Source organism: Lepidothrix coronata, unplaced genomic scaffold (genome assembly GCF_001604755.1).
Source record: "Lepidothrix coronata isolate B3197 unplaced genomic scaffold, Lepidothrix_coronata-1.0 Scaffold181, whole genome shotgun sequence".
Classification (NCBI taxonomy): Eukaryota; Metazoa; Chordata; class Aves; order Passeriformes; family Pipridae; genus Lepidothrix; species Lepidothrix coronata.
The window spans coordinates 409,398-431,361 of NW_016690361.1; the positions used below are offsets into that span (position 1 = coordinate 409,398).

The 21,964-nt window shown below is 38.7% G+C and overlaps 1 protein-coding gene across 1 annotated transcript in view; it reads left to right on the top strand.

The window, feature by feature from the left end:
• Window positions 1-21,964, top strand: part of NECAB1 (N-terminal EF-hand calcium binding protein 1) — a 62,381-nt gene that overhangs the window by 38,566 nt on the left and 1,851 nt on the right. Inside the window, exons 6-12 of the mRNA XM_017830578.1 lie at window positions 6,141-6,277; window positions 8,204-8,316; window positions 11,171-11,247; window positions 15,324-15,377; window positions 16,861-16,973; window positions 19,216-19,293; window positions 20,289-20,380. Coding sequence (XP_017686067.1) covers window positions 6,141-6,277; window positions 8,204-8,316; window positions 11,171-11,247; window positions 15,324-15,377; window positions 16,861-16,973; window positions 19,216-19,293; window positions 20,289-20,380 — 664 coding nt within the window. The remainder of the gene's footprint in view (window positions 1-6,140; window positions 6,278-8,203; window positions 8,317-11,170; window positions 11,248-15,323; window positions 15,378-16,860; window positions 16,974-19,215; window positions 19,294-20,288; window positions 20,381-21,964) is intronic.

A 21,964-nucleotide genomic window follows, 5' to 3' on the forward strand; every position in this document is an offset into this window, starting at 1 on the left:
CACTTAAAGATAAAACAAAACCCAAAAATTCCTTAATTAATTTAATATTCATACCTCTAAACATAAAAGTGTATATAAATTACTTCACAGCAGAAAAGTAAACATTTAACCTAGCCATTCTCTTGTTGATACCTATCAAAACCACCAACAGCTTTGATGTTTTCTACGTATCCTTACAACCTTCTCCCTGGAGCAATGTTGTTACATTGATTACTGCTACCTGATAATATCAAACACAGCCAAAACAGCTTCTTGTCTCTAAGCTATCTGACGCACCTAATAGCAGTTAAACAGGAGTTACTTTTTATCTCTGCATGAATTTTGTAAATATTGCAATAAAAGTATATTACTCCTTCAATAATCCCAATAAAGGAGAGTGATAGACTGTCCTGATGGACATTATTATAAATGTGTGTCAATATTCTCTCTAATCAGCCATGGCTGCCTATTTTATTTCATTGCTGTTAAGTCAGCACTGCAAGAGATTGTCACTGTTCCAATTCTATAGGCAGAATTTAAACACATAGTTTATGCCAAATATAATACTTGGATAAACTTGTGAAGTGCCATACTCAAAGTTGAATCCAATAATTTGGCATGTTATGCCTTTGATCACTTTTACAATGAAGATGATGTAAAGGTTGCATTTGTGTGAAGTCAACACACTGAGCATCTCTGGATATGGCTTCTGGTGAAATTATGATTTGATTCTGACTCAGTTCTGATTTCTTCCTACAGTGTGAATAATTAGATCTTAGGGATTGAAATGAAAAAATTTTGATTTTTTTCATCTTAGTACACTCATTTTGACTAATTTTATATCTTCAATATTAAGCTGTAACCCAGGGCATTGTCCCAGTAATTTAGGCTTTAAACACACAGGGCAAGAAAAATTCCATGATAAAGGGAAATTTAAATAGATTATTCCCCACTGAGTTTTATTCAATAATAACTATTTTTCAGTTGAGGGTATTTTCTGAAAAGATAAGCCTAAATATTTTTTATGAAATTATTTTGACATGAAATATAAAATAAGCAACAGCAAATTGCTAAGTAGTATAATAGTAAGAAATTAGTATTATAAGTAATGTTAAAAATAAAACACAATAGATAAGTTATAAAAGTGTAATATACTATAAACTATTATATACCAAAATAGGAACATAACAAGCAGTAAAGGGTTTGTTCAGCTGGGAGAAGAGGCAGAGAGAAGATATAATTCTAAAGAGTTAAATCTAATCTAAAGAGTTATAGAGAAGACAAAAGAACACCTCTGTCTTTTTCAGGGGTGCATAGCAAAAGCACAAGAGGCAACAGCTACATCTTGCAGAAAGAAAAATGCTGAATGGACATACAGAAAATATGCACAAAGAGAATGCAAAAGCAGATCAGAGAGATGGTGTCATCTCCATCCTTGGAGGAGTTACAAACTCAGCTGAACACATCCCCAGACAGCTCGAACTACCTTCAAAGTTGGCCCTGCTCTGAACGTGGGGTTGGACAACGTCACAGCCACACATCCTTTCCCACTAAGTTTGTAGAATCATAGAATCATAGAATATTCTGAGTTGGAAGGGACCTAACAGGGTCATCAAATTCCAACACCTGGCCCTGCACAGGATGGCCCCAAGAGCAACACCATGTGACCAAGAGTATTGTCCAAATGCTTCTTGAATTCTGTCAGGCTTGGTGCTGTGACCACTTCCCTGGGAAGCCTGTTCCAGTGCCCAACCACCCTCTGGGTGAAGAACCTCTTTGTAATATTCAGACTAAACCTCTCCTGACACAGCTTGATGCTGTTCCCTCGAGTCCTGTCCCTGGTCACCACAGAGAAGAGATCAGTGGCTGTCCCTCCTCTTCCCCTCATGAGGAAGTTTTAGACTACAGTGAGGTCTCCCCTCAGTCTTCTCTTCTCCAGGCTGAACAGACCAAGTGCTCTCAGATACTACTCATATGGCTTCCCCTCAAGGCCCTTCACCATCTTTGTTGCCCTCCTTTGGACGCTCTCTGATAGCTTAATATCTTTCTTATATTGTGGTGCCCAAAACTGCCACAATATTCAAGGTGAGGCTGCACCAGTGCAGAGCAGAGTGGGACAATCCCCTCCCTCAGCCGGCTGGGGATGCTTTGCCTGATGCCCCCCAGGACACAGCTGGCCCTCCTGGCTGCCAGTCAGCTGCACTGCTGACTCATTCACCTTGCCATCAACCAGGACCCCCGAGTCCCTTTCTGAAGCACTACCTTCCAGCCTGTCATTCCCCAGTCTGTACACACAACCAGGGGCGTCTTGTGCCGGGTGCAGAATCCTGTGCTTTGCCTTGTTGAACTTTATATGGTTGGTGATTGCCCAGCCCTCTAATTTGGCAAGGTCTCTCCTTGGGCCTTCCTGCCTTTGAGGGAGTCAACAGCTCCTCCCAATTTAGTATAGTTGACAAACTTACTCAGTATACCTTCAAGTCCTGTGTCCAAGTAATTTATGAAAATGTTGAAAAGAACCAGCCCTAAGATGGAGCCCTGTGGAAGCTCTTGCCAAACCTGCCACGCCTTCTGAGAAATTGCAGGGTTATTTTTTTGTCCCACTCAAATTTAGTTTGCTTGCCCGGTATTTCCCTTCTTCTCCATCTCAAGGAGCTGCTCTTCTGATAAGTGGATCTGCATGGTGTCAGGTCACCCCAGGGATGAGGACTGGGGTTGGCACCAGAGATCAAAAGGATCAAGAGTGTTGCTGAGCCTCTTGTTGTAACCCTGGGATGTGGAGTGCCCTAGGAGATACCTAAGCCCAGCCTCCTCTGCTGCTGTAAATGGACAGCCTTTCATGCACTTTTTTAAGATAGCCATAAGCCACTTTTAAAGACTACAGTGACCTTTTCCACTGGGAAATCACTAATTATGTGTATTTTCAGTGGCACTAATGGAAATTCAAATCTTTGCTGCTCACAAAGGTCACAGTTGCCTCTTGATGAGGAAGATGTGGAAAATTACCCTCATTCATTCACAGTCAGTAAAACTAACAACCAGAACAATATGTTAACGCAGATTTATTTCATCTGGACTGCCCAAACTGTGGTGCATTATAATGTATATGCTAATGAACAGTAATTTACAGCTGATAAAATTCAAGAACCAGGCCATTTTTCTAGTTTATGTACAGACACCATCTGTGGGTCTCGTTATTAATTTGTGACACAGTACACTGACAATACAAATGCTGAGCATGCCAGTTAAGCTGATTCTACCATAATATACACTTAATAAATTGATATACACTTAATAAAATTATACACTTTTTTTTTAAAATTCAAAATTAACATTTTCTTTCTTCTACAGAAATGTTATATAGTAGTGTGCCTTTAGTAAAATACAAAATAAAGTACTTTTCTGTAGGAAGTAGAGTGGTAAAACAGATAAAACCTCCATCTTGAATCGATGGTCTGAACACTTTCAGACTTTTTTCAGTACTAGCTGTGTAGTTCAAAACTCAGCAATTCAGTCCATCACACAGCAACCAGCGAAGTATGAATTGGATATTGCCCCTACTCTGGGAGAAACTCCTAAGGCTGTACAGCAGGTGAAAATTGGCAAAGCAGCTGGGGTTGATGGAATTCCACCTGAAGTCTGAAAGCATGAGGGCCAAGCACTCCATGCTAAATTTCACGAGTTTGTGGTGTGCTGTCGGGAACTAGGCGAACTACCATCAGACCTTCGTGATGCAGTCATCATCACCTTGTATAAGAAGAAAGGAGTTAAATCAGACTGTTCAAATTACCATGGTATTACTCTGCTCTCTGTTGCTGGCAAAATCCTGGCAAGAATACTCTTGAACAGACTAATACCCACTATAGCAGAAGGAATTCTACTTGAAAGTCAGTGTGGTTTCAGAGCCAACAGGAGTACCACAGACATGGTATTTGTTCTCAGACAACTGCAAGAGAAGTGTAGGGAACAGAACAAAGGTGTACATTTTAAGATGTAATTCAGCATGCCAGTATCAGATTTATCATGACTACGAGCAGAAAGCAATATGGAGGTATCTGCAGCATTTACTTTTTGGATGCCCAGAATTTTAAAACACTTCAAACTTCAAACACTTCAAACAATCAAAAAACTTAGAAGAAATTGTCAGTTCTGTCATGTTTTGTTCATTTATTTCCAAAAGCACTGGCAAAAGCTGAAGAAAACTAAATCATACCCTGTATTTCTACTGCAGGGTTTTATTTAGCTGTCCATGCTACACAAATTCACACATGTTGTCCTAACATGCCAGAGAACCAATGAAGGAAATTTATAAGAAGAATAAAAAATCAGCTTTCCTATTGCATAAAAAAGATTTAGTAATCGTAAAAAGGTTGTCATAAACATTATTTATAGACCGGTGTGAGTCTCAGGTATTCACTGAGGTAGACAGACAATCTCTCATGAGTATCTATTTTAAAAATGTATAAATGAAAAATTATTGTTGGAGAGTGACTCACACCTGATTAATCTGAAGACAGAAGAAGTAAATATAGAAGACCACAAAGCTTCTGGCTACATAAGTAACTTCTGATGATTCATAAGTGGTTTAACACCTGAGATTTCTGCAGCAGAAATCTTCCAGCAAGAACTAACTTAGTAACATATATTGTGAATAGATCACTCTCAATTGAAAGCAAAATGGTTTTAAAGCTATTATCTGTCAGTCTTCAATTTTACATTTAAATTTCAAAACATCTTGTATTTGTGTTCTAATTGCAAACACATACGTGCAAAAATTCTAAGAGAAGTATAAAAATCAAAAAAGCATTTCAGCTGTCATTCATATTGGGAAGAACATGGAAGAGCTTAAAAATACCCATATGCATTGCCAAAACTACTCAAATGGGTTCTCAGAGTAGGAGGCAACACCACTGAAATGACGTCTTCTTTAAAGCATCTCTTTGGATGTCGTGACTAAAGAAATCTTTCATTTAATGCATCTCATATTTTATGAAATTATTTTAGGTGGAATTGTAACCAAAGGTTTTCAAGATCAGCTGAGTGGGGAGCCAATAAATTCATTCAGAGTTTAAGAGATGGAAATCCGTTTTCTTTCTCTGTTCCTAATGTGAGTTCAACACAGTAAACAGAGGCTCTAGGGGTCTGTTCTATCCTCTCTATTACACTTACTAATGAGAAAACAAGAAAGAGCACGTTTATATTATTGTAAAGGTGACCTCCCTCACACAGCATTACCGATGTGCTACTGCAGAACTACAGAATCACAGAATGGATACAGTTGGAAGAGACCACAGCGGGTTTTTGCAGATCTAGGCTTGCCAGAAACATTAAATTTGACCCCATCCATGGCAATATGATTTACTGGGCCAGGGAGAAAGCAGGGGTAAGAATTTATTTCTGAAATTATCTACACCAAATAAGCATAAATATTTTTGAACACATACAATATACTGGAAATGTGATTACACAAAGAACCACTACAGACTGCTACGTATAGGTGCAAACTTTTCTAATAACTTTAGCTCAAATAACATTTAGATGCATTTCATGTAATTGTAAAATATATAGATATATGGTTTCAAAAATAAGTAAACAAATTAAAGGAATAAAAATCAGTCAAAGACTCTTAAATTCAGAAGGCAACCTCTCTCGCACCAATGGTCCTTCAGCCAGCTGAAGGAGGAGTTTTTCAAGGGATTTTCACTAAGCATGTGCCTTGCTCAGAGACTGTTCCCATAATTACTGTCAGAGACAGGCCAGTGGGGCTTGATAAACAATTTTCAGAAAAGTGGATCTGAATTAAAACTTCAAATTCAATTCTGCAGTTGTCAGTCTTATTTTGACTTTTCCACACTTAAGAAGTAATGTGGTGCTGCCACCAACTGGAGTTAAGACATGTAAGGAAAAGGGATTTTTTGAGTAGAAACTATGCTGTGCCACTGTGTATCTGGGCCTCTCTCGGCATGGGTGGCATTTGTGTCTATACCTGGAAATTCAGAGGTCTTTTTGTCCAGAAACATAAAGGCTCATTATGTGGTTTGCACATACAACTGTGAAAACATCCAACCTGCTTCCTTTCTGAATGAAGTCTGAACCTTCCCTTGTGTATTTCTAACCTAGTAGGAAAAGCCTTACCTTTATTTTTTTCCCTATGTAATTTTTAGGACTATCAGGAGGCTTCTAATTTGGAGCAGTTTGTGACTCGCTTTCTCTTGAAGGAGACACTGAACCAGCTTCAGTCCCTCCAGAGTTCCCTGGAGTGTGCCATGGAAACCACGGAGGAGCAGACCCGGCAGGAGAGGTGAGCAAACTTTCTCTTCAGCTGCAATGAAGGGGTGAGGAGTGGGGTCACTGTGAACCTTCTATTTTACATTTCACCCAGAAATCTGATGTAGGGAATAACAGGAGAAATAAGGTTACACTTTTTATTCCATATAGGAACCCACTAAGAGGAGTTTTTTATGGATTTTTTTTTTCCTCAGTATGCTATTGTTAAAGATGATAAAGAAAGCAAAATATGACGTTTTGTTTTGCAGACGAAGATGATCTTAAGACCTTTCTTTTGGAAATGTCATCTGCTTGTTTTGCTGTTGGGTTTGAGATCTCTAAAGTACATGAATTATACCCTGGGGTTTTGTGCCAGCAGCTTGACTGTAGGAATCAAACAGTTTTTGGAAGTCTGAGGATGCACCAAGCACAAACAGTATCTCTCTGTTCATGCATACATATTTCCAGGTTCCACAGCAACTGGTAGGAGAGAAAGAAATCTTGAATGGCCAGTTCAGAGCTAGAGCCTAACTTAGGTGCCCTTACATCTTCTGAAGTAATCACTGATTTCTCTGACTTGCCCTTTAGGACAGCCTCTCTTGAAATAAAATTTAGAAAGACCATCTGAGTAACTCAAACTACCCAGTTGGGTGCTTGGAACTGGGTGACATGAACATGCCTTTTGCAGTGAGTTTTCTTGACCAAATTGACTGTCTAGTAGGGCATTGTGGAGACTTCTTTCTCTAGTTCTATCAGTACAGTTGTTCAGAAATATGCTCTGGAATGCTGAATTTCATTTGTGGCAAAGAAAAAAAAAAGAGGTGTGACACACTTAAGCCAAATACCATCTTCCCCATTTTCCAAGGTAGCAGTGAAAAGCCAGGCAAACTCAGCACTTTAACTACAGCTATTCTGGAGAAAATTAGTTAGTTCTTAGTGCAGATGCCCCAGTCCATATGTAAAATCATCTTCAGTTATGTTTAACAAAACTCAGGGGCAAACTGAATCAGAATCCCATTAAGACACTCCTAAACTAATTTCAGAGTTCTCACAGTGGGGAATTGCTGCAATTTGACTTACTGTGAAGGGATTTGATGCTGCAGAAAACACCATCCTAAAACATCTTCTTAACACAGTGTGTGAACTTTTAGTGAGCCTTTATTCTGTGCTTCAGGAGACCAGATATCTTTCCAAAACAGTGGCATGAGAATTATTTACTGAACTGTTTAGGCTACTGTCTAATACTCTTTGCAACCACTCATCCAACTAACTGTTCAAAATTAACCATAGTCCTGGTCCTTCATTGCATGCCAGCTGGATGATGAAGAACCACATAAAGACAGCCTTTAGTCCTCACACAAAATATCAAGCTTCAATGACTCTGTCATCACAGTACAAACATAAATCATTTCTGTATCTATGTTTCACTACTGGTCCCAGAAGTGTATCAGTCCTGCATCCAATATCAGCTAATTCTCATCAGTTTTCCTTCCTTATTAACAGATACAGGTTGCTGTTTATCTTTTCAATATTTAAGCTGTAGGGGTCAATTTTTAAAGTTCCTATCTCACTTTCAGATGGTATTGTGAAGTTCCTCTGCAGCAATGCTACAAAACTCCTGTGAATGAAGAAACTGTGTGAATGATTCCTTAGGTCAGGTCAGAGCCACATTACAGACAGACACTGACCTTGAGATTTCTATCCCTTAAAAGATCTACAGTTTATGCCAGCTTAACCCTCTTTTTTTCTTTTTCTTTTTTTTTTTTTTAACTTCTTTAATGACATAACCACAACTAATCAGTAATAGTGAAAATCTGGAAAATAGTCCAGTGGTGTCAATAGGTATTTCTTTTCTTTTAATTCAAAAGGGAACACAGAAGCAGTGTTTTTTTTTAAAAACAGAGAGAGGAGAGCTCTCCCACAAATTTTATCTTAAGAAGTCTCCTGTGTTTCTGTGCAGAAAAGATCCAACAAAACCAGAAGTGCTCTCAGTCCAATGGCCAGGGAAACGCTCAGCTCGAAGGCTTCAGAAGAACAACAGTTTGTCATCAAACAACCCTCATTCTAGCACAGGTATGGTATTTCACATTTTCAAGATACTTAAAACGTGCATACACACATATACAGAAAAATATACACATATCTTTCTCTCAAAAATTTAATTTAGACACCTAACTAACTCAGATACTTTACTGACAGAAGACAATTTCAATTTAATATAGAAGGTATTAACTCAAACCATGAGGAAAATAACTATATATACATAGATGTGAACTGATAAAAATAAATATATAATTATGGGACAAATTGTGATATTGTTTAGGGGCTTTGGATTGACTCAATATTTTTAGGTAATATCTGTAGCCTGAAGAAGTGAATGAAAAGGTGAAGGCTGTAAATTATAAGGAACCAAGTTTTCTGCCATATCTTACATCCCAGCTGAGAGGAACAAATAAGAAACAGAAAGGGAAAATATAAAATGTGAAAGAAAATAATATTTCATTTCAGATGACACCAAAAAAATCTGAATCAGCATTTCTCCTTTAGAAAATGTGATAGTGCACTTTGATAAATGGGATTCTTTGGAAGCAGTGACATTAAGCATGAGGCTGTAGTGAAGGTGTCTCCATGCTTAGTGATGTGTCCCAAAATCAAGGCATGAAGATCACTGAAACAACAAAATATGTGATGGATCAGGCTCACTTCTTGACCAGTCATGCCGATCTCAATGCTTGCAGGCACATGCTTACCTCTTCTTTTTTAACCCTCTTCTGAAGACCTTTCTGTCACTCACATTCCTGACTCACTTTGTGCCACTCACCAAATAATGCTGTTCTTTCAGCTCAGTGATACAGGATGATGTTTGGTCTTTTGTTGTGAGTTACTGTTTTTCATAACAAGGAAGGTCACATAGCCTTGTTGCAGCATTGCTAATTCACAGAGTTCAGAAGGAACCCAAACATATGCAAGCTTTACCAAATCACCTTACTGTATTGATGTAATTTTAAAGAGCTAACATCTTTCTCCACAGTTTTACTAATAGCTAATAGCTGTCTACTTTCCTGCACAAGATTTGTGCAGGCACTTGATCTTCCTCCTCACTGCCTGCTGCTCACATGCACAGTAACACTGTAGGTGTGTATTTGCATTCAGTGCTCAAGCCAGCATTTCTTTAGCCTATGTACTTGTTCAGGTAAAGCTGCACTCTGCTGCCTCTACAGACTACAGCTGTGGTATGTTCTCAGCATTAGGATTTCTCTGGTCAAAACATATTCAAGAGCCACAAAAACTCTCAGCTGGAAAATAAGCAGGTTAATGAATGTGCATAACAAGAGCATGCATTGAAAGTTCTTCAGTTTCTGATAAATAACCTGCCTCTCTCCTTAGAGCAACCACTTATGTAGACATTTACACTGTGAGTGATGTCAGGAACTGCTTTAATAATGCACATATTTGTTTTCTTGAGTATTGTCCCTTCCATCTAGTAGACAATTTTCATGAGATTTTAGCAAAGCAAAATTTTCCAGAGACTTCAGAGAGCCTCACAGAATTACAGAATCATAGACAATCCTGAGTTGGAAAGGGCCCACAAGGATCATTGAAGTCCAACTCCTGGCCCTGAACAGGACAGCCCAAAGAATCTGTACCTGAGGATGTTGTCAAGGGGCTTCTTGAACTCAGACAGGTTGGTGCTGTGGCCACTTCCCTAAGGAGCCTGTTCCTGTGACTAACCACCCTCTGGGTAAAGAACTTTTTCCTCATATCCAACCTAAACCTCCCCTAACACAGCTTGATGCCATTTCATGGAATCATAGAATCAAATGGGTTGGAAAGGACCTTCAAGGTCATCAAGTCCAACCCTTGATCCACTACTACCGTGGTTACTAGACCATGGCATTAAATGCCACATCCAGTCTCATCTTAAAAACCTTCAGGGATGGAGAATCCACCACCTCCCTGGGCAGCCCATTCCAATGCCTGATTACCCTCTCTGGAAAGAATTTCTTCCTAATATCCAACCTAAATCTCCCCTGGCACAGCTTAAGACCATGCCCTCTTGTCTTACTGATAGTTACCTGGGAGAAGAGACCAACCTCCACCTGGCTACTGCCTCCTTTCAGGTAGTTCTAGAGAGTGATGAGGTCTCCCCTGAGTCTCCTCTTCTCCAGGCTAAACAACCCCAGCTCCCTCAGCCTCTCCTCATAGGACCATTTCCTCTGGTCCTGTTACTTGTCACCAGAGAGACCAGTGCCTGCTCCTACTTTTCCCCTCGTAAGGAAGCTGCAGACTGCTCTGAGGTCCCCCCTCAGTCTCCTCTTCTGTGGGCTGCACAAGCCAAGCGACCTCAGCTGCTCCCTTGTATGTCTCCCCCTCTAGGCCCTTTACCATCTTCATAGCCCAGATACTTGTGCCCTTGTAGAACATCGTCTTCTAGCTTCACCCTTGATATATGACATCAGATCAGGTTGGACGTGGCCCTGAGCAACCTGATCTGGTGGCAGGTGTCCCTGCCCATGGCAGGGGGGTTGGAACTAGATGATCTTTAAGGTCCCTTCCAACACAAACCATTCTATGATTCTACGATCAGGTCATTATACAGGCAGGAATATAATTGCAGTAGAGATGGAGAGCTTTCTTCAGGTACCAGCACAATTTCCAAAGCACTAGCATTAATCTAGAATGTGGTTTTAATTCCATAGTGGATTGCTACTGTATCTTAAAAAGAACAAAAATCATTCATAGAGTCAAAATCATGCTTTCCTTTAGTTTTACCTAAATGAACATTGAACTAGTTGGAGCATAATTTTTGAGAAGAAAAAGAAAATGCAGGTAAGCTTTTTTTTTTTTTAAATAAAATACAGGAATACACTATGTTCCAGCACTTTAGTAACATTTTTTAAATGTTCATTATTTATCTTGTCCAAAGGTTGGATTGAGGAAGACAGCCAGTGGATGACCCAGATAAACAGACTCCAGAAGCTAATTGATAGACTGGAAAAGAAGGTGTGTGTTTTTTTCCACCTGTTTGTTCTCTCACTTTCAGTAAAGCAACCCTTTTGAAAACACAAATGTTTTCAGTGCCCCAGTTGCAGTCTTTCCAATCAACAATGAGTGAAACTTCAACACCACCTAAGACAGTTAACACTCATTAAATGCCTACATTTTTCTTCCACCTTCTTCTTTCCTATTGCATGACAGCATGCCATGGTTTTTCCATGCTCCCCTTTCCCCTTCCTATCACCACAGATTCAACTTTTCATAAAGATCTGAAAAGCTGCATTACTATATGACTGGAGAATGTTACTGTATTTAGTTATGCTTGTTTTGAGGAACATGGTATAAGCCTCTGGTTTTAGAATATGGTATTTTTCTTTTCCTCTCCAAACTTTCCCATGAAAGCACGACAGAACATTTTATTTCCTCCTTTTCCATCAGAGAATACTCATTCATAAAGCTTAAAACACTTTTCTAATAAGTAAAGTTCAACCAAAAGCTGATGCAATCCCGCCTGGTAGCTGGCTGCAGAGGCCCCAGAGCCCAGAAACCATCTGTGGTTCCCACATCAAATCAGACCCCTCCAGGAGTCTGAAAATGACCCATCTGATCCAACAATGCCAGCATTTACAATCCCAGGGCTTGTAAAATCCTGAGCCACGTCTATCCATACAGAAAGTATCTATTATTTTTAATTATTATTCAGATTTACTTGCTACCCTGGTGTACAAAAGGTTTTTTTTATCTGTGTGTGATGACTTCTTTTTTTTGGGAGTGGCTGAATTCAGTGGATTTTGGGACCATGGGGGTTTCTTCCTCCTAGTCTACTGGAGGTGAGGTTTTAGACTGAGTGCTCTCAGACCCAGGAGTAGCTCCATTCCGTGTGCAGCTGATGTAGCTTCTACCCACAGGTCAGTGCTCACCAGCAATGAGACTGTGCATGTACTCCAAAGACATTGGCACAGGTGTCTTCAGCAGCACCCACACACAGGCAGCACTTGCAGGAACATGAACATGAACAGCAGCACTTGAAGGAAGATGAAACAGTCTGATCCTGTTCTTTCTTTTCAGCTGATCGGGGATGATCATGGGGATGATGCCTTGTGAGCATTATCATGGGTTTAAAGTATTTGTGCCTGGACCCGCACCTCTTACCCAGGCATTGGCTCAGACCCTGGGCCCTGGCAGACAAGTGTCTCCTCTCCCTCAACCAGTCATCCAACTTGAGTTCAGTAGCAAATTGCACACACAGAAAATAGTTAAGGGATTTAACAAAAAAAATAAAAATGGTGGTGACTTGGCACAGGGCTCAGCAAGAGAAGCATACTGACCTTTCTCTGCCATTGCTCCCTCCCAAATGAAAAAAACACCTCTAGCTACTTTTGCCCTTTGCAACAGTTTGGGAACAGTATTGGGTATTTCAGTTATTTCAGTCTTATTACTGATTAGCTGCATATGGTCACCCCCAGCATTGCTGGCCTTGCCAGACTTTGTGCTCATCACTTCTCCTTAACCAGCTGTGAAATTTGGCCATTACTTGAAGCACTGTCCTTAAGTCCTGTCGGCTTCTCACTCTGCTCCTTGCCATGCTCAGCAGCTCAGCCCCTTAAGCCTCTGGCCAGAGCCTACCCGTGAGCCTCTATACAACTGCTTCCTCCCAGAGATCATTTCTGCAAGAGAAAGGCAATTACATGGCAGTTGCCACGTTAATGATGTTTTAGTGGCAACTTGATTTTTCCTGAATAGATATAAACTAGATTTTGAAATGTCAAAGTCCATCATGAAAGGTAAATCTCACTTTTCCTCTGGCTTTACTCCCATCTCTGGTTTGGAAACAGCAGCTCACTGCCCCGCCACAGCTTGTCCAGCCCAGCTCAGACCGATGCCAAAAGAAAACCTAACATCTAAAAGAATGTGGAAAAAAAAAAAGAAACCTGGCCTACAGCAATAATGCAATGCAAACATTACAGAAAGCAGCCAACCATTTTGTCGTGAATAAACTTAAAACAAGGATGTTATAAAAATATCAAATCTGCCATGTTTAAATGACAGAGAAACTCAGTCTGAAAAGGAGCTCAGTGCAAAGGGAAACAATGACAGGGCATTGAACTCCCATAATTACCTCCTTTTCAATATAAACCTTGATTACTAAAACACAGCAATTAGATAAGCCTAATTTTCCCAGTAGACAGTCTTTCCCAGTAGACCCTAACCTTTGCCTAACTTGGCATCTGCTTGACTTTTTGTCTCTCAGCCATGTCTGACTGTGAGAGGTGTTAAATATCAGCTGTCTTTCAGCAGCTATTAAAAGTCCCTCTTTTTGACTTTGCCCTGAAACAGATTGGAAAGGATTGCACAATCATGCTAAAAGGCAATTTCAAAAGCCACCACTTCTCAGTTGGGTGAGGTAGGACTCCAGAGTCATTTTAAAGCACCAGCTTTGAGCTGCATGAGTTTTTATTTCCAGGCTGCTTGGCAACGGGCTGGCAGAACCTCTGTTATGCACACTGGGCTACTTCACTTGTGCTCAAAGTCAAGCCATGCAATCCATAAGCACTCTTTCCATACAGATGAGGACTATGTGCCAGTGCTCACATGCTCCAAGGTCATACAGGCTGGCTCTGTAGACATCCTATCTGTGTAGTCATGCCCTGTCTAATGACATAACACTACTGAAGAACTGCTATGGATTATTTTTATTTTTTGAAGGGGTAGAAAGTTATTAGTCAGTGGTTTCTATTGGAAAACAACTTGGTGAAGGGTTGATGTAGTGTTGTCTAAGTCTTCTGCTGCCTTCTGTCAAAAGTGAATTTGACCATGAATCAGTCTTGTAAGCTGCCTATTTTTACTCGAGTTCTAAATTTACATACACCGAAACCCAAAAAAGAATTCTTTTCTTGATACCTTTAGAGAAAGTTTGCAGAACCATTCCTTCCTCTCTTTTGCCATGTTTCCCTAGAAAAAAATGGCACTGAAAGCATGGAAGAATTACAGGAATATGCATTTTCCCTTCAGATTTTTTACCTGAAGTGTTTGAACTGACAATAAAGCTGTGTGTTTTTCCCTCCACACACACATTTTATGCTTTTCTATCCATGTTCACAGCAGTTTCTAAGTATTTCACTGCTGCCTTGCTCTGCCACCTGCTGCTGGTGGAGGTCCTGTGTTCATTTGAATTCTACCTGCACATCTCTTGTTGGTTTTCAGCGAGTACAGCATCTGTGCTGGCAGAATGCCTGCTATCTGAGGTTAATCAATCCTCACCCAGGCTGGGAGCATAAGAAATTTTTTTCTCTTTGCTGCACAAGAACTGTGTGCAGTGAGAAGTGAAGCACCACAAACAAAGAGTGCGTTTTTCTCCAGCTGCTTATTGGAAATCAGTCTCTTTTCAGAATATCATAATGGCACTGAGTTAGAAAGTGCTGCATGTGCCTAGCATGTAAAGGATGATTTTGTGTGCACTACTAGTCGGTGTTTGTGTCAATCACCGATTCATGAAGTGCACATCCAGACTGTGTGCCAAACATGCTGCTGCCTCAAAGACACATCTGTTTGCTGCTGCCCAGCCTATGTTCACGGCAAGTGCAGCAGTTCAGAAACCTGACCTGGACCATCATACAAATCTCTTGACACTAGAAAACAGCCCCTTGCAACCCTTTATAAACCTCCCGCAGAGAACTTTGTGTAAAGTTTTATCATGGCATAATAGTAACTGATAGTTCATTCCAAATTACCATTCTTGCTCATCTCTATAGTTCACGTGACAATTTGAGAGCATGTATGTCTTTTCTCAGTTAAGTCCATACATTTGTGAACAAGTGGTTTTTTTACTTTGTCGAATGAAAAAAAACCTGCTGAGCATTAGAGATAAACCTTTACAAAACAGCCCAGCCTGGATTAATCACTGAGGTATACCAGATCAACATTTATGCTTGACTTACAGCTAATAAAGAAGGCATTTAGTTCTAACTTCTTGAAGTAAAACAGAATCTAGCTATTGGAATAGTTTGTTAAAAAGGTAAGAGCAGAATATGGCTGTAGTATTGACTCTTCTATTTTCTATTTTCTTTTCAACTGCCTAAAAGGACCTAAAGCTTGAGCCATTTGAAGAGGAAGTTTTAGAAGAAAATGCAAGATCTGTAAGTACTTTTCAAGATAACGATTTTCACATTTGATTATGAATGCTAGCTGTTGAGACAACAATCTCATCTGGTCTCTTTTGTTAAAAAGTAACTGTAAAAATCATTACTCTCACTTTTTCCAGTGATAAGAAACCATTTTATTTAGCAGTGAAACCATTTTATTTAACTGTGAAAGAGGCAACAGAACAAAACTCAGAATACATGAGCAAAAATTTTACATTAATTTTTGCGTTGTTTTCAAAGGATACAGGGAGCCAAACCTTAACTTGCATAAGGAGGAAAAGGTGTCATTAATAAAATTTACAAATTTGGCAGCAGTGTTTATGGGGCGGTAGCTTCTCTGCTTCAAATCACCTAATGCTGCATGCATGCTTTAAATCATGGTTGTACAGCCTCCCTCCCTCCCAAAACTGCTACAGGAAATCTTAATAGGAAAGATGGGAGACTATCTAGTGCTAAGCACTAATCGATATTACAATGTACAAAATCAAAATCATGACCAGAAATAAACTTACTGTTAAGTAAGTTTATGTCCCAAGATTGATAGATTAGCATTCCTAAATTCAGAGCTTTGAACCTAATGCAACACAAATCAAATACACATGAAAAAATAACCAAGAGAGATGATCCATCAAATTGGATCATTATTTCATCACAGGAGTTGCATTAGATTTTTTTTTAAATGAGACCATACAATATTGCTAGACAGATTGCTTATAATTCATAAGATAGCTGTATTAATAATCAAGGCAGAAATGAGTCAAAAACCTGTACAAGAAATTAAGTTGTATTCATTAAGAAGCACATTGTGTTGCTTTGAATATTCCACTAGTTAAGTTGTCAAGCTTCAACAGATGAATAACACGTAAACTATTTAAAATAGCTAAAAGGATAAATAGGTCTTCTGTACTGCTGAGTGTTTCCAGTCTTGTTTATAAAGATTGTTCATTTTCAGAAAGGTGGAGGAAAGAAAACCCTCTCTATTCATCACTTAACATGGGCTGCCTTAGGCATCTCACTCAGGTGCGAGTCAGGGCTCTAAAAGGTAAAAGCAACAACATATCCAGTGCAGACTGTGGGGGTTTGCTCTTATCCCAGACCTTACACCTGCTTGCATACAGATTCACCCAAGGAAACACACTGTCTTTATTACTGAATATTTCAAAGATCAGCATTTGCTTTGCACTCTTCTGAAAAGACTCTCTCATCCAGGATTAGGACAACTGTCTCTGAGATGGACACTCATTTTGGGTGTTTCCATTCTGTACCTCAGCTTGTCTAGACATAAGAGCCACACTTGAGCATTTCTACTTCTTCACTCCAGAGCACTAAAATGGGGACTGCAAACTTCAAAGGAACTTCTGTGGATTTGCTTTCATGCTTTATGGTTTTTTCATTTCATGATATGACTTTTCTGAGTTTAAAGTACAAGGAATTCAGAGGATGATATGGCAGTAATATTGTAATGTTTTTGTATCAGCACATAATGATCGTTCAAAATCAAATGTGTGTGATAGAAGAAAAAATCGAGGAATTCCATCTTGCCCTGAAGCAGTATGTGGAATCTGCTTCTACTCTGGGTGGCTGCCTGCAGTAAGTACAATGTTATTGTCCTTGGGCAGAAGGAAGGAATGTAGTTTCATTTCTTGAATAACTGGGATTATTTATAAAGAGAGAACCTGTAACACCTGTCCTGGCAGCTTGTGCATAATCTGTAAGACAGAGCTTTTCAAAGACAACTAGAACAAGATGTCAAAACGTGCAGATTTTAAGTACTATCAAAAAATGACCATAAAGGCTATCCCAAAGATGTTAAACAATCTTTTCAGGCTTCTTAGCTCCACAGGTCATTTATTCATGACTTCTGGAAGCTCCTAGGCTGAGACTCTTTATTGGAAAACTCATTTGCCAGCCTTCATTTATGCTCACCTGGCAACTTGTCAACTTGTTCACCAGTTCTCTGCTTAGAAGCTTTCAGAATCTTCCCTTTAGGCTGTCATTTTAAAATTTTAATTCATAATAAAGAACTGGGAAAATTAAAAAGCAAAATTTTCAATGAAACTGTGTTTCTGCTTTGCTCCTTTTAGAATTAAATAAGCTATTAAATAAACTATTATGGGTTAAGAATAAATTTTCATGGCTCACCACTGTTCTGAATTTCTGAATTTCACACACTTGAGAAAGTTACTACTATACACACTGTAGACCATTATGAAAAAGATATTTTTATATGTGTACACAATATAGGATCTTCCTATATATTCAAAGGCTTCAAAGCCTGTCTATTATACCCCTAATTTATAAGCCTTTGCTATGAGATTATCACACTTAGGATTTTATCAGTAGTGTCCGCACAGACCAGAAAAAGCAAGTTAAGCTGCAAGAGAATTGAAATTTCTGCACTGGTTCACTTGTAAAGGCAGACTGATGAGGAAAATAAAATTCTCCCATTGGCCAAGAGATGGAAAAAAAACCAAAAAACAAGAGAAGCCCCTCTGGCCCCTTCCAAAAATGAACACCAAGCTAAAGACTGTAGTGACTGCAGACTTGTCAGGGGAGAGAGCTTACATGACTTTAGAATGCAATTTAACAAATGATGGCAGGAAGTTCCTTCCTCTCCCAAGTTTACAGGCATTTGGTAAGTCTGTAATGCCACCTACCGGATGGGTTTTGCTGCAGCTGGTAATGACAAGGATTTGGTTTATTCCAACAGCTTTCGATATATTTGCTGTTTTACCATGTGCTTGCACATACAGCAGGAGAAAACCAATAAATCATAAAACATTGCTTATTACAGTATGAAATATAATCTGATACCAGTTTTCAAGCACATCAGTAGTGAGATCAGCAATCTTACACTTGGGCACTTAGAGAAATATGTATATATACTTTTTGTACTATTTATCTAAACACTAATTTGAGTACCCACATGCATTAGTACCGTACATGCTATAAAGGTTTTATGCTCAGGATAGTAAGTGGGATGATTATCTGTAGAGGATCAACAGATACTCTGTTGATCCATGATATATTGTTAGCTGAAAAGTGTAAGGACAAGTAACTAGTACCCAAAATATTATTTTAAAAATGTATATGCAGCAGATATCAGCCAATCTGACTTTATACTACATTGTAGATATACTCCATTTGCTTTCAAAGCACAGAAATTCCATGACACTTCGATGCATCTCTTACACAAAAAGATAACTTCTACTGTGTAATTTTTCAGTGAAACAACCTCTACAAACTTACTCAAAACTGTTCACTGTGTGGAACGGGATCCCCAGGGAAGTGGTCACAAGCCTGACAGAGTACAGGAAGCGTTTGGACAATACCCTTAGGCACATGGTGTGACTCTTTGGGATGGTCCTGTGCAGGACTAAGTGTTGGACTTGATGATCCTTGCAGATCCCTTCCAACTTGGCATATTCTGTGGTTCTGTATTAGCTGATCTTTCCTGAACCACAGTTATTTAATTTTATGTATTACTGATTAGCATTTCTTTACATATATGGTACTATTAGAGCAAAATGAAAAATGAGTTTCATAAATAAGAGTCCATCTTAAGTGCAGTAATATAAAATATTACTAAGTAAAAATAAGTATACAACAAGAGTTTGGGGTTTTTTTAAAGTTAAGATAATTTGTAGTATATGATCACTCATTTGTTAAAATTATTGTTTGGGTTTTTTGGTTTTGCTTTTGTTGTTTTATTTTTTTTTTTTTTTCAAAAATCACTGCATTTGGTCCTACTTATAGGCAGTTTGGAATAAGATGTGTATGTCCAATAACTTTGTTGTGTTTTGTTAAATTAGTTCAATTGTACAATTCTTAGTATTTCCATACAGAAGCTTCCAAGTAATTTCCGCTTCATTGTTTATGAGTTCTGGGAGAACAGCAATGCCTGGAATAGGTAAGTTCTGGAGGTTTGGTGGCTTTTTTTTTTTTTTTTGGTAATACATAAAGTTTTGAAGGCTTTGTGCAGAAAGACTGAATATAAATTACTTAAAATACTGCTAACCAATTTCTTGCTAAATATATCACTATTAATACTTCAGAATACTTCAATTGCTAGACTTAAATATACTGAAACATAAATAAAAATATCTGAAAGACAAAACTAATTCAGAACAGAAAAAGTCTGAAAGTGATAAAAATATATCATCAGATAGATGTTAGCTCATCAGAGACAAAAGAACAGGAAGGCGGCAATATTACCAGAGTTTAATGGTAAAGAAAGAAACAGAAGGAGCCGACAGACAGAACGCATGCTGTCCCGCAACACAGTTCAGCATACAAGTAGTCCTGGGGAGCTCTCCCACAGCTTCCCAATCCACATCACAAAAACCCATCCAACAGACTCCCACAGTGTCTCTTTTGGGCCCAAAATGGAAGTTGTAGTGATTAAAAATCCTACTAGTTGAATTCTACCCTCCAGCAGAAAGATAAGAAACCGAGTAGAGACAAAAAGATTGTCCTTAACTACATTTAGGTTAAATCCCACACAAACCAACCCTATGATCTGAAGATAGAAACTGTTCTGAAGGGAGATGGAGAAGTCTCTTGAAGCTCAGTCGCTTTCCTTTCGAACAAAACTCCAGTTTTACTGGGTTTCCTATCACAAAGACTCAAGAACACTCATAACACATGTCAACGCTACACTGGGTCACAACCACGAGACGAGCATCAGAGTGACAGCTAGATGCACAGAAGAAAACCTGTGTTTAATATAATATGCAAGCACTTCACAGCTTATCTGGACTCCTCTCCCACTATCACCATTGCCTAAGTTTTGAAGCACAAAATCTCTGTATAGCATCAACTGTAAAATTTCTAATGCTCGTAAAAAAAAATTGAGCCCCTTTAAAAAACTTACTTTTTATTTTATTTTTTTTTTTTTACATTTAGCCACCTTCAAATGAATTACAGCAAGACATTCCAAAGAAGTAATGTGGATTTCTTGGAAACTCCAGAGCTCATCACAACAATGCTAGTCCCTGGTAAATATCAACTTTTCACATTAAACTGTTAGTTCCAGATAAAAAGTTCTGCAATATTAGTGTGTTCCATACACAAGACCACTGCATAATGTCACCCTTAGTCAGATCTTTGGTAAAGTATGGAGGAGAAAAGGACTCCAAATGTTTTTATTTTAACCACAGAAATATAAAATGCATCAGCAAGAAGAAGACCCACAATGCTTTACTTTATATAGTGCAAACATACACAAGCATATTCTGTTTAAGAAAATATCTAGAATAAACAATACTGTTTGTGAATGGTAAAACAGACCCCGTTTAAGATTTTCAAGCAAAAAAATGCTTTCTGATGAAGACTTCAACTTAATCCTATTTACACTGCCTGAAGGGAGCCTTAATTACTAATAATTTATGTTTATTAACCAATCTATTTTACCTTTTTCCTGCTATGTTGAAAAACTACTTTTAAAAAACAAGGTGTTAAAGATTCCAAATTATTATTCTTAATGCAAACCTATGAGCATGCAACATCTTCCTTCTCCTAGAAATGAAAGTTAAGAGACAGTGCAGAATGAAGAAAAGCAAGCATCAGTCCCATATTTACACAGGGAGGAGAGCAATTATTTTTTATTTTACGGAACACAAATCTATTAAAATAAAACCCTAATTTCCTCTATGTCTCCGTACAAGCTAAATTTAAAATCACAAAACCACACCTAGTAGAAAAAAAATGTAGTCCTGTACCTGGAGTTTCTCCTTAAAAGAAACCAGCCAAGACATCTTCAGACCTCATGAGCCTGATCTGAGCACAAAATTATATGCCAGGGATTCCTGCAGTACCAAGAGACTACACTTAATGAACCAATAATCTCTGTAAATCTTGTATTTTACTGGGAAATTTAAGACAAAGTTGGCTGTAGGAAACAATTATGCCTTTTCCCAAAATTCTTTGTGTCGGAGTGTTAGACTGCATATGATCCAGGAGCGTTCCAGGGTAGTCTACTCACCGGTAAAGTACAGTTAACATAAAATAAAATGTAAACATTATTTTTAAATGCCTAAATATAGAAGTGTCTGAAATTGAATTCCAAATACTCATTAAAGCATTGACTCTGCCTGCTCAAAAGGATTTCAGTCTGCAGCACTCTATCCTGGCAGACTGTTGCCATAGGAACAGCATTTCTCACTGTGCGCTCCTTGCTGGGGCAATGGGAATAAATGCATTCACAGTCATTTGTACAATTTTATAGATTACCTGTAATTTAGAAATCTGTGCAGAGACGTGGACTTTTGTTTCATGGAAAGTACTTCCTACGACTGATCTATACAAATTTGGTCTATACATTGTCTTAAGCTGTGCCAGGGAAGGTTTAGGTTCAATATTAGGAAAAAATTTTTTACAGAGTAATCAGACATTGGAATGGGCTGCCCAGGGACGTGGTGGATTCACTGTCCCTGGAGGTTTTTAAGATGAGACTGGATGTGGCACTCAGTGCCATGGTCTAGTAACCACAGGGGTGTTGCATCAAGGGTTGGACTTGATGATCTCAGAGGTCTTTTCCAACCCAGTCGATTCTATGATTCTGTGAAATCCTATTTGTGTTT